The following is a 16,383-nucleotide window of genomic DNA, read 5'->3' on the forward strand; positions in this document are numbered from 1 at the left end:
TGTGGAAAGAGAACCGAAAAGAGTATGACACCCCCCAAGGAAAGAGGATCCACAGCAAGACAGTATACGCGGAGAAAGACTGGGAAAAATATAAATTAAAAAAAATAATAACGCAACCAATATCGAACCTTGGGATGCTAACAGATCATTTAACGAGTGAAGTGCAAGAAAGAAGAGTAACCCTTTCCTCAGTGGAAGATATAGCATAAGGACGTAACGGATACTGCGCTCGACTCGCTTTCGTTGTATTTGTCGCTGTGTTCACATCTCCAACTGAGCAGGCGGCATGGATCAGGGGGTGGAAGAAAGCGGAAGAGGAGGCGTGGAGAGCAGCGGCAATCATGCCTGTCCAAATCCCTTTGTAAATTCAAGTAAATATATTAACGGCCATTTGTACAAAAAGAGCAAAGATGTCTCAATGCAGAACGGTAACGGTAATGGATTCATCCTGGGTGGTTCAGGTGCACCGATTGAATATGAGACCTCAACAGTTAGCACTTCGCGCATTGGTGAAGAAGTTGATTACTTCCATCAAAACGAGTGCAAAGGGGGTGGTATCCCCCACGGGGATCCTGCGGTCCAACGTAGCGACATTCCCAACGGGGATGGTATCACTCATATGAATGGGTCCATCAACAGGAAAAATATTATGAACGGGAGTGACGCCAATAATATGCCATATAATAGTTACTCCAGTAAACTTGTTGGCACCATGGTGGACTCATGCTCCAGACACCATGTAAATGGAAATATAGACCCATGCCACAACGGAAGTGAAAAGGGAGCTAAAGTTACTGAACATGTCATCGGGTCGGTTAACAGTATAAATGAGAGCATGCATGGAGAAGGGAAGTATGGGAAATTTCTGGGCGTAGAGGAAGTAGGATACCCTGAACCCCTTTTTGATGAGTGTGATAAATCCATTCAAGAAAATGTAGACCTTGGATTGATTAGTTCAATGAAAAGTTCAGGGGAAATGCACTTTGGAAGTGTGAACATGGAGGAGGGAGATGGGCCAAGTGAAGACTACCACCACTCCTCCCAAAGTAACGGAACAAGTGCACCTAGACGCAGCGAACAAGTACCAAATGGGTACAGTGAAAATAAAATTATTTCCCATAAAACGGATAGTGTAGTTCAGGTGAAGAAGAAAAAAAATGTTACCTTTACTAGCGAGAATGACGTGTTTAGCATCTCCCCTGGGGTGAGCAAGGAGGACACGTTCGGCTATTATTCGAATGGTGTGACGGCGAATGGAGTTATTTCGAACGGAGTTATTTCGAATGGAGTTATTTCGAATGGAGTTATTTCGAATGGGGTTATTTCAAATGGAGTTATTTCAAATGGAGTTATTTCAAATGGAGTTATTTCAAATGGAGTTATTTCAAATGGAGTTAATGGCATGCCGAACGGGGGCTGCGTGGTGCAGGAAGAAGAACAAAGCCCCGTTGGAAGTACAAACTTGAAGAAGACACACACAAGTGTCTATAGCACCACCAGCGGGAGTGACGTAAACAACCAGATCGACGCAACCGGCGACATGTATAATTTCATCACACTAAAGCAAAACAACAATAACTACCATCCTAATAGTGTTAATAATAATTACATAGAATACGACATCAACAATAATGGACCATTCTTCCCGAGCATGTCATCTGGGTTCAAAAGTGATTCAATGACGAGCAACACTTTCGGTTCTATTGACGTGGGCACAGTTGTGGAAAACATGGATCATCCTCCTCAAGAGGGGGATATTTCTTCACCAGCTGCTCAGGCCATGAGCAACGGAGCCTACAGCGTGTGTAGCACCGGTCCGCAGGAATGGGTATATAAGCATGGTAGTCAAGGTGAGGATCAGTCAGGAAATGTGCCAAACGTAGTTAGCGGTAGCTTGGTCAATGGGGACTTGCCCAATGGGGACATGCCCAATGGGGACATGCCCAATGGGGACTTGCCCAATGGAGACCCGCGTGGCGAAACCCCCATCAGTGAAAACCCAGTAAATGAGCAGGAGGCAAAAGGAGACGCAGGGGGGGCAACCTATTTCCCCGCGCAAGTACCAAACGCAAGCGATACAGCAGTTAATGCTATGTACGATAGTAGTAGTTACAGATCCAATGGGGCCAAGTGGAAGGATCTTCCATTGAGTGGCGAATCGATGAATACAGGTACGAATGGAATGTCAGGGCGAGGAGGTACTGTAAATAAGAACGACAAAAGTGCCCCTTTAAACGGAAAAGTAAAACAAATGATAGAACAACATAAAGGAAATGCCCGTTCGAAGAATGTGAGCTTTAGTAAAAAATTGGTTTTCTCCAAGAGTAAGGAGAAGATTAAAATGTCTAACTATCCTTCCAATGTCGTGAATCCAACTGGCGGAATTAACCAACCACATAGGTTTATCAATGGCCATCCGCATACGCTCAGTGCTAACATGCCTCCGATGGGTTCTCCACCCAAACGTGGAGTTCACACGACCAATATGAGTGGCATGTACGGTATTTCTCAAGGGGAAAACGGAATGGTCGACATGAAAAACGAATTCTTGATGAGGTACCTCAGTGATGTGGAGAAGATGTATCAAATAAGGGAGAGAATCAAACAGTACGAAAAGAAAGTTAGTAAGAACAGGACGAACGTAAGGGAAGGAAGAAATATCGCAGGAGATGCAAGAAGAAGTGGGAACTCCAGTAGTCTGATAAATTACTACAATATATTGGAGCTTCTCTACCGATCCAGTGTAAAGAAAAAAAACATGAATGACAAACGGATCAGAACTTTGTTGTACGTTTTTAAGTATATTAAAAATATCGAGCGGAGGAGAAAAAAAAAAAAAAAAATTTACCTCTTCGACGCGACGACTCTGCATCGTCTGAATAAGCAGGTCGACCTGTACATCGACTTTGTGGAAAGGCGGGAGTACAGAAGTGACTTAGCAGCCCACTTGCGCAGGTGGGATGGTATTCTGTTAGGGGAGCCCGATAAGAAGGAGACGATAAGTCTTGGGGGGAGTGAAGTAAAGCCTAGTGACGAAAAGCCTGTTGAGGAAAAGCCTGTTGAGGAAAAGCCTGTTGAGGAAAAGCCTGTTGAGGAAAAGCCTGTTGAGGAAAAGCCTGTTGAGGAAAAGGTAAATGATAAAAGACAAAGGGATGGAGGACCCCGCGCGAAAAAGGGGATCCACATGCAGTCGAAGTTTATTCAGAACTTGCTCAAGAAGAAGTCCAATCTATATTGTAGCTCTCCCGGAAATGTGGATCAAGTCCACAGTGAGAGCTTCTATTTCCAGCATGCGTTGAAGCAGGTGAACTACCTATCCAATTTGCTCGTGTACATGCACTTTATCCTTTTGAAATACGTATCAATTTTCTCCCTGTCTGAGTGGAACGCGCTGTTGTTTCGGGACATCGACTCGTTTAACTGCGGCCAGTGGGGGCGCTCCACCGAGGAGGTGAAGGAAGAAATAAAGGAAGGAGCGGATAAGGAAGGAGCGGATAAGGAAGGAACGGATAAGGAAGGAGTGGACAAGGAAGAAGTGGATAAGGAAGAAGTGGATAAGGAAGGAGTGGATAAGGAAGGAGTGGACAAGGAAGAAGTGACAGAAGAAGGAGCGGATAAGGAAAAAGTGGACGAGGAAGAAGTTAATGTAGTTACTGAGCAAGTGACAGAACCCACAGAAACGATGAACGATGCCCCTCCCGTTGTCGCATCCATGGCGACAGAAAATGAAAAGAGCACAAGTGCGAATGAACCGGGTGAGTTCCGCCTAGACGCAGCAACGGTGGAGAAGCTGAACCCGCTGCGCATCAACAGAGAAAACACCATTGATATAAATTACTACGAATATGTGATTGAGCCCTTTGACTTTTTCTTCTATGAAAATGTATACAATGAGATATGCACCTACGTGGAGATGGGTAGGAATAGCGCTGCGATCAGTGATGAGGTGGGTGCCTCCAACGCGACGGCGCAGTTGCTGAAGAATTTGCCCTACCAGTACTATGAATTCGTAGAAATTCTAAAGAAAGAAATTATGAACGTCAGGGACTTAATCTACCGAAACAGATACATCCGATACATATTCTATTACATTTATCGAAACAACAATCACGACCTCCTGAACTCAGTCAACCATATATTCCAAACAGAGAAGAAGAAAATTCAATTGTACAAGCTACAGATGAAAATGAGATACAACATATTCTTGTCTCGTTTTTTTGAGCACGAGTACGTTATTGTAAAGTGTCCTAGTAAGGAGAAGAGGGATGAGGAATTTGAATCATGTGGACTGAACTTCATCGAGGCCAAGGAGAAGTTGTTTAGGTGTCTGTTTGGGTCATATAGGGAATACTACTGTGCCTACCAGGCTAGGATAGAACGACTGCGGGGCGGCATGCGGAGGGCCCTGGGCATCCCCGATGAGAGATTCCCTTACTTGAGGAAGAAAATCGCTTTTTACTCGGAGCTCTTTGAGGATTTGAAGCGGCGCTTTGCAGACCGGGTAAACGGAAAGGAGGTAAACGGAAAGGAGGTAAACGAACAGGAGGTAAATGACATTTGGGCGGATGACGGTGGGGTGCATGACGGTGGGGCGAACGAATGGAACATGTGTCATCCCCACGACCGGAAGAAGCTGACCTTCGACGTGGCCTATCAATACGTGGAGTACATGTTCCAGAAGAAGTACGCCCTTATCATAAACAGCGAGAAGAACAATTCTAGGAAGTTGAAGGCAGCGTACATTGTGAAAAGAAATCTCAAGGACAGAGAGAATCTGATAATCGTAACGTCTGTATTGAATATTATAAAGTGGAAAAGTTTGTTTCAGACATTCGAGAATGTTACTGTCTATCTGAATGAAGAAAGTATTCTCGAAAACAAGATACAAACAGAGGAGAAAAACTTAATCATCTGTGTGGATTTCTTACCGAAAATTATACACGTTCCCTGTGATGTCATCATACTCGACATGTCTCATTTCAATTTATTGAATAGAATTAGCATTTTGAATGATCTCCGTTTTTTGAACTTTTCCAGGAGGATAATTATAATGAATAACGTGTTGGATGAAAATTGGAGCTTGTTGTCGTCTCTTTTTTTTCTTAACAGTTCCTTTTTCGACAACACCATAATTTCGAGGATTCAGCTGAGTCAGAGCGAGGAAGACAAAAAAATTCTGGGTCATCTGATGCGGGGATTTGTAGAGCACTTTTGCGTAATCAACAGGGAAAAGATCGACTCACCACACGATAATCCAAATGGTCAAGTGGTGACTAATCCAACGAATATGGTAGTATCCCCCGGAATGTCCCATGCAGCGAGGAAGAAGACGCGGTTCCTTATAACCTATATGAGTGGCATACAGAAGTTCATCTATGATAAGGTGAACGAGGAGGATAAGTTGGAGGCGTCTGTTCATCCATTGCTCCTCCTGGACGAGAACAACTTTTTCCTGAAGGATTTTAACATTTCAGAAAAGTTTGATCTGCTGAAAAATATCATCAAGAAGTTCCACATGTTGAGGAAGAGGATTCTTCTGTGCTACTCAGGGAGAGACAAATTAGAAAAACTAATAAAGATGCTTCTGTATGTGAATTTACTTAACGACACTTCTATTGTAACTTCCTTCGATATAGAAAGGGATAAGGATTCCATAAATGTAGAACAGTATGACGTGGCTGTGGTAGTGAACAACCATGTAGAATACTTAACGTTCTTCAAGGATAAAGACATTGCTTGTTATCTACTTATTTCGGCTTTCACTAAAGAGGAGGAAGAAATCCTGGATACCTTTAAGCATAAGAAGGAAGTTCATTTTTATAAGAAGAGAAAGGAAGAATTGATGCGTTCGGGTAAATCATGTAGGGATAGTATATACAGATACTACATCAACAATATGCTTTCCGAAAATGATGAACAGTTCCTATTGTTTAACATTATCGATCAGAAGGAGAAGGTATATTGTAACACCTCCTATGACGAGGTGGTCCTTCCTACGTGCTTTGTTTCGACTCTGACTCACTGTGAAGAGGCCCTTGGGTACTCAGGTACGTGTTATTGACGGGGGTTGGTAACTTCACTTTATGCCTCCACGTAACGCATTCTCAATTTTTGCTCGAATATTCACCCACATTGTATAACCATCCACACACAAACTCTACACTAATTTCTTTTTTCTCTGCAGAACATTGGCAAGACATAAAGAACGCCCACAGCTTCTGGAATTTTAACAACTTTAACCGGGACAAGGTCATCTTCTACCTGGACCGGAAGAACACTGTGTACGACAAGTACCAGAACGTGGTGTGTCCCATATCCGAGGAGTACATTTCCCCTCCCCAGGTTAGATACGAGACCTTCTTACCCGAATGAGCAAAAAAAAATTCTCACCTGCATGGTCACATCTGCATGGTCACATCTGCATGCTCTCTCCACGGACGCCATGAAAAACGACGCTACCATTTCCCCTCCACATGCAGATTTACTATTATCTGACCAACCCGATGAACGAGAAAAACACCTTCAACAACTGCCTCTCCCTGGCGATCGATGAAATTATACAGGAGATGAACCGAAAGAAGGAACTAGACGAGTTTGATGAAATGAAAAAGATGACACTATTGAACATTAAGGAGAAGGCGAGCAAGAAATATTTTTCTTCCATTCGTAAGGTGGAGAAAATTCTGTCCGAGTTTTTAAATGAAAACAAGAAGAAATCCTTTGAGCGCTTTTTGAAGGTATGCCCGGGTGTGCAAATGACGTATTGAAGTGGCGTACCTTATTAGCATGTTAACTGCACGTATTTCCAATGTGTTAATTCCGCATGACTCACTGCTTGCCACATTCTTTATTCACCATTCTCCATGTAGGGTTGCGAGAGCTATGGACAAGTCATCACCAAGTGCAAGGAGAAGCTCTTCGTTACCTTCAACAAAACGTACAACATTCACTTCAAGTACTTTGAGGATTTCTGGCTGGGCGAGGAGAAGGAGCGAAGGGAGAAGTGGAGGAAGTTATGGGATTTGCACGAGGCGAAGGAAGATGACAACAGGAACAATAACACCATTAACAACAACAGCAACAACGATAACAACCACCAAACTGACAACACCGACAACCACAACAACCACAACCAACACAACAACAACAACAATGGCGATAATATCAGCGGGCCCTCCGGGGAGAATAACCTTGGCAATGGGGCTGATACAAGTGGCAACAACAACGACGCGGATGACCTCATCAACAGTGTCTTCAACACTACTGTGAACGAAAAAAATGACACCAATGACAAGTACCAAGCAAACAATGCCTTCGCCGAGGATGAAAAGACAAAGAACGAGATAAATTTTCTTGAGAAGAAAAACTTCCGCATTAGACTTTCATCACAGTTGTTTGATGAAAAGGAATTCGATCAACTCTTTATGGACAGGAAAAGAATATGCCTACCTAATGACGACAACCTAAAGGATGATAACAACTCATGTTCATTAGAGGAGAAGAAAGAGGAGAAAGACAAGAAGACCTGCTTGTACATCGAACGGAAGGAGAGCGAGGAGCCTTGCCACGTGTAGCCGCAACAAAGGGGCAAAAAAAAAAAAAAAAAAAAACACATATCCATATATGCACATAATGCATGTATACGTATGCCCATGTGCATATCCCCTCACTTATGAAAAGAAAAAAAAAAAAAAAAAAAAAAAAAAAAAAAAACGATTTTCTAGCAAGTGAAAAAAGAACAAAGGCACCAAATGCATCCGCAACATTTTTCGAAACAAATCCAAGTTCATTACTGAGAGGGCCAAAAGGGAAGGCAAAAAAAAAAAAAAAAAAAAAAAAAAAGGACACCCTTTTTGTTACGCACCCCCACTTCAAAACGCGCTTATGCATTTTACACCCCAAGCGGATTGAGGAGTGCCTTAAGAAAAATATTTACCAATATGAATGAACATGCACAAAGTGAAGGAGTTGAAGAAAAAAGAATAAGAGGACATTCACTTATCGTCCAAGGAGATTCAATGAAAAAGAATTAAAGCATTCGCGTGCAATATAATAAGGATAATATGGGGCAGGCAGATTTTGCATACTTCCGGCAAGGAAATAGGAAGAGCTTTAATTTTTAACATTTTTGCCATTACCGTTTTGTTTGCCCTCTTAAAGGTTCTTCCCTTTTTGCGTTTGTGTTCGTGTTTGCGTTTGCGTTTGCTTCTGCTTTTGCTTTTTCTTTTCTCTTTTTTTGTTTTGTTTTGTTTTTTTTTCTTTTTTTACCATGGACATTCAAGAAAAGCTGCACGAGGTTAAGAAGCTGCTGGAGCTGCAAACCTGCAAAGACGAGTCCAGGGAAAGTCTGATAAAGCTGATGAGGGAGTTGTATATGGCGTATATGCTCCACCTGGCCGAGAAGGTGAATAAATTCTTGAAAATACTACAAAGAGTGTAATGCGAAAGAGACCACGAGGGGATGCTACGAGGAGGAAAAAAAAAAAAAAAAAAACATGTGTACGAGTATGTAAACATGAGTGAAATGTTTCAAAGACACAACATAAAATTGCGGTGTAGCCACTTTTTACCCATATCATAGGCGTGTTTGTGGTCCTTGTCCCATCCTTTTTTTTTGCACATTAAAATGGGAAAAAGGAGAAAGAAACAACGCTGGCAGACCACACTAGCACCAACCGCTCTAATGTTTTCCCTATGTGGTGCATACACATACGTACAACGTTTGTATGTCTACCCCCATTTGCATGTGCCAGGGGATGCTAATTAAAATTTGAATTTTACACCTGCCAAGGAGTAAGAATAAAGGATTTTGCGCTATTAGATGATTTTCTCATATTTATTCTATTTTTTTTAAATATGTTATTTGCAGACCTTCCAATGTTATGATTCCTTGTCCTTTTTTTTTTTTTTTTTTCTTCCATCAAATGTGAAAGTGAAAGCCCGCTCAACCACTTCACCTTTTGTTCCTGTCCTTTTTTTCCTTTTAATTTTCTTCATTTGGTGAAGATATTAGAGGGGTTTTCCCACACGAGGCGCACAAACTGTGGAGAATAAACCGCGTATATGGGGCTGCGACAACCCCATTTAACGTTTGACATTTGGTGTTGTTTGTCTAGAATGAACCGATTCTTTACAACTCCAGTTTTGCAAACGTTCGTTGGCGAGTTTTTACGGGTTTTGCGTCCCACATGGTGTGTGTGCATTTTCCGCACTTTTTTTTTTTTTTTTTTTTACCGCTCGTTAATAAAAAATATGAACGAGTCAGGCAGAAAAGTAGAACAACGAAAAAGCTAGCCAGAGTGGGGAGGGGCTAACTTGCACACACGCATCCATATATATACATACTCATACACAAGGGAGCATCCCAGGAAGACGCCTCCCCCTCTCCGAATAACATACCCATTTTAAGACTTTCTCCATAAATTCTTCCCCCTTTTGTTCTTTTCTTTTCCAATTTTGCAGCAGAGGAGTAAAGAAAAAAAGGCCATTCTCCGTCTTCTGCTTGTCCATGTGGACAGCCAAAGCCACACGAACAATAGAGAAAAAATCCTAATGGTCAATTTAATAAGGCTAATTGAAAAGAATGCGATGGAAGTTTTTTCCTGCTATCCAAATATTTGGAAAGGAAATAACTCGGCTTTTTTTTTTTACATTTTGGCGGCACAACATGTAGAGAAAAATTTGAGTAACAGTTTCTTCTCCCTGCTGAAAATCTCACAGAGCGCTTACAAAAATATGTACATAGCTTTGCTACTGTTCAGTTCGAACGACTTAGAAATGAAAATGAGATGTCTCAAGTATATTTTTAACCAATGTGTACTCAGCGATGGGAGTACACATCAGAGTAAGAAGGAGATTGGACAAGTAGAACGCACCATCTCCTTCACCGAAGGAATAAAATATTTCCACTTTCTAGTGGAGGAGAACGATCCTATGAACGTCGAAAGACAGATGAGTTGCTTCTTCTTTTCTGTGATAGCTGATTTGATGAGGCAGGATTACGTTGCGTTCCTGAGGGAGAGGTACTGCAAGGAGGGAAGAGGACCCTGAGTTTACGCGCCCCTCGTGGGTGCATATCATGGGGAGTCCACCATATATATATGAACAATTTAATTCATAGAGGCACAATTGAGGTGTACTTCCGTATCTCCCACCCAGTTGTCATGATGAAATGGGAAGTTGCGGCGAAAGGGATACCCCTCCACCCACAGAAGAGTTGCGCTGCCCTCGCTAGCTGGGCCTCAATGCAACGTTGCAACATTCGGCTCCTTCTTTTTGCAGGAAAAGGGAGAAAGACGAGCTTGGCTTGAAACTCCTGGTGAAGCGAATGATCAGGAAGAAGTCCAAAACCAAAAAGGAATACGTCAATGGCCTAATTCTCTACACTGCCAGTAGAAATATTTTAAGTAGCTACTTTCTCAACGATGAGGATCCCATTATTAGTGAGAATCTGAGGGGTCCTGAACAATATGTGTGTAAGAAACACCTCACAGAGGAAGGCCCGAAAGGAGAGTGCCTGAAAGGGGAAGGAAACCCCAAATTATCCATACCTAAAAGTGAAAGCACACACTGCAACGTAAAAACAGTGGAAGAAGAAACCATATGCTCCACCATTGATAAGCACTACGATGTAGACTTCCTCAAGGGTATTTTCCTATATGTAAAGAATATGATAAATATATATTACGACATTTTTGAAAAGGAGAAAAAAAACACGTCCACTCAGATGAGGAGGAATTACTTCACCTGTTTCATCACCCATAGTATAACCATCCTGATAAACATATGTTTGCTGAACGGTAACTTTATGAAGGAATGCTATGAATTGATAAAAAATGTTAAAAATAAATTTGCATCTGATATGAACACATCAATCATCATTCCTATGGCAACATTTATTTTGTTTTTTTCCACACCGGAGGAATTTGTACATGTGTCTAATTATCTCCATACCCATTTTGTAAAGGAATATAGAAACTACCTCCCAGCCGTAACGTTCTTTGACTTCATCATGAGGAATGTTAACCTTCTCCATCAGAGGAAATTTTTTTTTTTGAAATTTTGCTCCATTATATTGAAGACCTATTTTTTTCACCACCAAATTTTCAAGCATGACTTGATTGCCCTTTTACCTTGCCTAATCTATGGGAATAATTACAAGGATGTTTTTTACTTCCTTTTGTATGCTCCCGTTTTAGTGGACCTGGATGAAGTGGTATCGGAGCGAGATAAAAAAAAAAAAAAGTTGTTTCGCCCATGGGTGGGAAAATTTTCCGTGTGCGTGTAGCTTACTGGACTTAGAGAAATTTTATTTGCTGTGTCCACCTTGAACCGTAAACCTGCAGATAACTATACAAACATACATATATACACATATGCATATATACATATATACATATATACATATGCATGTATATATTTTAATTAACTTACGAATGTTCAGGAAAAGACCGGAGAGTTGAATTCACAAAAAGGAAGAAGCAGATTCTCTCACACGGGTAGCGATTTGAGGGGGGCCCAGAAAAAAGGTTCGTTCGTGCATGTGCAGTTGGACAGATAGAAACGGTGTTCTCCTCATACGAAACGTTTGTCATCCCGAACCTGTGGCTCTTTTTTCAACTTCCTTATAGTTGTTTTCTCTCACACAATTCACATCACTGTGTTCCCCTTCCAATATCTTAACCTACGCAGCGGTGCTCATCCAGGATTTAGAAGGCCTCACAGTTCGCAGGTAGGCGTTTTCTCGTGGTGCATGCCTCTCTCCGGGCAGGTGTACTTTTTACCCTTCTACTTCATCTATGCGAACCTTGAGCGCAGCTCACTTGCATGGACCCCAACTAACCAAACACATACACGCAACACACAATACAGCGACACGAAGAACAAGCAGCGCATACAAGACATACGGGAAAACATGCACACATATTTCAGGGCCTACTTCGAGGCGGTACTAAGGAACAGTGAAAGTAAAAGTGGTGAAGGCGATGAAAAGAAGTGTCTCTCCTGGAGGTACGAACTGACAAAAATCGTTTTACTCAAGTTGGCTTCCTCAGAAATTCTAGACATACTAAACAAGGAAAGCATAAAGGAGATGCTCAGAAATGTTAATCATTCAGTTCGTTGCAATCCAAGTCTGTTGATTCTTCTTAAAGAAGAGTTCATAGGTTTATTGAAAAATGAATCTTCCATGTACTACCACTTGGTGAGTGTGAAAATTTTAGAAATAGTGGCGGAAAATACGAAACGTATGAACATTACATATGATGATATTGAAAAGTATTACTTCACTTTGCATTCCTTTTTTTCCGGGGGAAATTACACGGAGTTCAAATTTTGGGTGTCCTTAATTCATGCCTTTACCAACATAGCCATATATTGCCACGACTTTTCGGAAAGTGTGTTACGCCTGTACGCTTCCTTCCTTTCCAGAAGTGATGTATCTCTCATGTTGAAGCACATCGTCACTGAGCACGTTGGGATGATAAAGAACGTATCCTACGCAAAGGGAGGGTTCCTTTCCTAGGCGCGCAGGATACATTCTTTATCATGTATATATTTGCACATTTGTTGGTAGTGCATTTGTTGATACACCCATTTGTTGATAGTCCATTTGGTGGATGGCGCTTTTCGGCGCACCTCCAAACATTCGTAGTGAATTAAAAAAAAAAAAAAAAAAAAAAGACATGATAAAATAAGATAGCGAAGCACAGCACAACACAGCACAGCTCAACAGAACAATTGGGGACAAGCACACTTTGCAAAACAAACACCCTGTGGTACACCTTACGCAGGGATGGACATTTGGAAATAACCACGTGGTCTTGTGCTGGAGCAGAATCGAGCAACTCCTTCTAACGAAAAAAAGGGTGCAATCAAAATAGGTACTTAATTTGGGTACACCGCAAAAAAAAAAAAAAAAAAAAAAAAAAAAAAAAAAAACCTTCCACTTGCTACAGGCTTCTACGGATTGCCAGACCGCGGAATGGCCGCCTGCACGTTCGCATTTGCACCGACAGTTGCACCTCCACCAGCAGTCATTTGCATCTGCCTCTTGAGCTGTATGTAATTTTTGCAAAGATCTATTTCATTTTTTTTCTCTATAAGGGTGACTTTGAGCTTCCTTATTTGTTCATTTAGTTTTCCTATTTTGTTATTGAAGTATTCGATGGTTTGCTTGGCGTTCCTCTGGACGTAGTAGTTGGTCCCCATGCGAATGAGGAAGTTCTCCGTGTCGACGATTTTGCCTGGGAGGAAGTAACGTAATGAGGCGGTAATGTGGTAAGAAGGTGCAGTGAATTGGTAAAGCGAAGCGGAAATCTTTCCTCGCTGCGCATAACGTTGAGCTGCTAATTCGCCTTACCTGGGATATAAACGAGTGATGTCAAGGGGATATGGACATCTAGCCCTTTCTGTTCCGCCTGTGCATTGTTCTTGTCAATGTCCATCTGATGAACTAACGTGTCGAGCTGCTGTAGGGTCTCCTTCCCTTTGGGTTCTCCACCTTCGCTCGGAAGTGTCCTGCCAGTGGCTTGTTCCTTGTTGCAAAGTTTGATTAATTCGGATCTCTCCAACTCATTCATAAAGGCATTGAAATTCTTCGCTTCGAACTTGGTGGGGTTTAGTTGCTCAACAGAGTTTTTGCACTTGTCGTAAGTCACCACTGCGCCTTCCAAGATGGAGTAATTCTTTTTTATTAGCTTCCATTCCTGTGGGAGAAAAAACAATCAGGTATAGGAAATAGGGAATATGGGGGGAGACTAACAAAAATACAATACGTAACCTTTTGAAGGTGAGCAAAAGGATCTATTCTGTCTACATATAGGGAACACTTTTAACTAACGTTTTAGTAAAAACGAACGCATGTAGGAAGGTCAAGAACCACCTCCCCAAGTAAAAACCACATCATCGTACCTCTTCCAATTTCAACGTTAGTGATATCAATTCATCAAGCCCCAGAGAATTTAACTGAATAACAACATTGGGCTGCTCCCTCTCCTTCTGCTCAATTTTTTCTAAATCGCATGCCATTGTAGCAAGTGAAAAATACACATACAGAACTATACACGCAGAAGAGTACGAAGAAGAAGTTCATTAAGTTGTCTACGGTGTGTGTGTGTGTGTATAGGGGGGGAGAGGATGCGTGAGAGAAAAAGGCATGCCCACTATGTGTGTGATTTATTTTTTGGATCTTCCGAAGGGTAAGTGGTGGGACTTCACGTAAAAAGGGTAACAGATGAAAACACGAATGAGCAAGTAAAAGGTAGATAACACGAGATCAACCGGCAGATAATACACAAAGGGGAAAATCTCCTTGGAGGATCCTTTCTTATATTCCTCCGTGGTGCCAAACGACGCACACTCTTCCAAAAGGGGAAGTGTTAACTTGTCGCGTTTGACATGGAACACTCCACATGAGATGTTTGATTAAACTTCCAAAAGTAAAAAGTTCGGGCGTCCTGCATGACATATCCTTCATCAACTTGAGGACGACGTATCGAATAAACTCACACAAACATACAGTTAACAATTTTGTATGTTTTTCTCACCTTGGAAAAAAAAAAAAAAAAAAAAAAAAAAAAAAAAAAAAAAAACTGCCGAATAAAATTGATCAATGTATCAACATACATCCGAGCAGTTATGAAGTGGCACTTGGAGAAGTAGCGTGTTTTCCATGCGGCGTAAAAAAAAAAAAAAAAAAAAAAAAAAAGAAAAGTTGCGCTTACAAAAGATACTTATTCGGTGGGGTACTGTAAATTGTGTAACTGCGCGGGGAATCTTCTCCATGGGGTACTGCCTTTCTCACGTTGTGGTGGAGCAGAAATGAAGGGGAAGATGGGAAGGTGCAAAGATGGGAAAAGATGTGGCGGAAAAGTGGCCATGCTTTAACCGGGTGACGGAAAAATTCTCTCATATGCACGAAAAAGTATGAAAAAAAAAAAAAAAAAAAAAAAAGGAAAAAAGAAAAAAAGTAAAAAAGTAAAAAGTAAAAAAGAAAAAAGTAAAAAAGAAAAAAAGAAAAAAAGTAAAAAAGGTACGTTATATGCCAGGTGAAGTGAAGCAACGAAAGCTATTCTCAACATTTTTTTCGATTCCACCCAAATCGATAATCCCCCGAATTATAGATGATAATCAGTTCTGTTTTTTTTTTTTTTTTTTTTTTTTTCTCACCCATTTCACATCATTCCAATTAGAAGCTAAAACGTCCAATGTTTTAACCACCCAGGTGAATCGAAGCAACATATCACAACTCAAAACACAGCGAGGAAGAAATTGATTCTCGCAAGAACGTATACATGTAGATGTATAGTAACCCCTAGGGAGAATATAGTTTCCACAGGTTGTTTCACGAATAGGGAGTTTTCCCCCCCCCAGCGTAGTCGTTCGGGGTTGTTTCTGCGACTTGAGCAATACGTGTAGTGGTTGGGCATATAAGAGAAAGGGCTACTTCCCCGTGGGAAATTTTCACCTGGACAAACGCATCGCCCGTTATATACAAAGCACAGAGGATCTGGCACGCAGTGACTTTGACGATTTACCTCCCCCGTGTGATTCGATCTTGTTATTCCACCACGACAAATGGACCACCAAGACCTGAAGCCCGTCATCTGGCACAAAACGGAGAAGAAGCCCAAGCCGAAAAACATAGGCGAGGCGAGAAAGCTAGGCATCGATGTGGAGGTAGAGAAAAAATTTCTCGGAGGAAAAAACAAATCTTGCAAGGGAAACTTAATAATAGAAAATAAAGCCAAGATAGAACAAGAAACAGAAAATTTCAGAATCGATAGAGTCACTCCGGTTTTTTCTAGAGCCTTGCAACAAGCCAGAATTAATAAAAAACTAACACAAGCTCAGCTAGCTAGACTAGTCAATGAAAGTGAGTCCGTTATAAAAGAATATGAAAATGGCAAGGCCATCCCCAATAACGTGATAATTCAGAAGCTTAACAGGGTCTTGGGTGTTAATTTACCATCCCCAAAGAAGAAGTGAAAAAAAAAAAAAAAAAAAAAAAAAAAAAAGAATTGGATAATATAGTGATGGATCAGGATATTATAGCCGAAAGGAACGACCTCATAATCTTATAAGGGTAAATGAATGGGTTAGTGATTGGCTACGGCGAAGTGGCAGTCTTTACCTCTATGTGAACCGTGCCGACAGGGATTTATACACATGTGGAGGTGTCGCATACACTCCTTACGCAACACATTTGCAAGTGTCTTGTGAGCCGAAATAGTTAGACTATAACTACTAGTGTAAAATGTAAACTTTTTTTTTTTTTTTTTTTTTTTTTTTTTCCTTCTTTCCGGCGGTTTATGTCAGTGCATTTTGTTACAACTACCACTGCAGGATGGTCCCCTGGGTGGATCGAAAAAAAAAAAGAAAAAA

The 16,383-nt window shown here is 41.3% G+C and overlaps 4 protein-coding genes across 4 annotated transcripts; 3 read left to right on the forward strand and 1 right to left on the reverse strand.

Moving 5' to 3' along the window:
* Positions 1-286: 286 nt before the first annotated feature.
* Positions 287-7,574, forward strand: PKNH_0926000 (conserved Plasmodium protein, unknown function; the record flags this gene model as incomplete). The annotated part of the gene is made up of 4 exons (XM_002259249.1): positions 287-6,047; positions 6,185-6,342; positions 6,480-6,737; positions 6,870-7,574. 4 exons carry the CDS (start codon positions 287-289, stop codon positions 7,572-7,574), a joined length of 6,882 nt encoding a protein of 2,293 aa, XP_002259285.1.
* Positions 7,575-9,552: 1,978 nt separating this feature from the next.
* On the forward strand, positions 9,553-12,523 carry PKNH_0926100 (conserved Plasmodium protein, unknown function; the record flags this gene model as incomplete). The annotated part of the gene is made up of 5 exons (XM_002259250.2): positions 9,553-10,022; positions 10,282-11,215; positions 11,444-11,528; positions 11,692-11,731; positions 11,872-12,523. 5 exons carry the CDS (start codon positions 9,553-9,555, stop codon positions 12,521-12,523), a joined length of 2,181 nt encoding a protein of 726 aa, XP_002259286.2.
* A 437-nt stretch (positions 12,524-12,960) lies between these two features.
* On the reverse strand, positions 12,961-14,028 carry PKNH_0926200 (prefoldin subunit 5, putative; the record flags this gene model as incomplete). Its single annotated transcript, XM_002259252.1, has 3 exons — positions 12,961-13,244; positions 13,361-13,706; positions 13,912-14,028. 3 exons carry the CDS (start codon positions 14,026-14,028, stop codon positions 12,961-12,963), a joined length of 747 nt encoding a protein of 248 aa, XP_002259288.1.
* Positions 14,029-15,576: 1,548 nt separating this feature from the next.
* On the forward strand, positions 15,577-15,987 carry PKNH_0926300 (multiprotein-bridging factor 1, putative; the record flags this gene model as incomplete). Its single annotated transcript, XM_002259253.1, has 1 exon — positions 15,577-15,987. The coding sequence occupies one exon, from the start codon at positions 15,577-15,579 to the stop codon at positions 15,985-15,987; it is 411 nt and encodes a 136-aa protein (XP_002259289.1).
* Between the last annotated feature and the right edge of the window lie 396 nt (positions 15,988-16,383).

Source organism: Plasmodium knowlesi (assembly GCF_000006355.2).
Source record: "Plasmodium knowlesi strain H genome assembly, chromosome: 9".
Taxonomy (NCBI): Eukaryota; Apicomplexa; class Aconoidasida; order Haemosporida; family Plasmodiidae; genus Plasmodium; species Plasmodium knowlesi.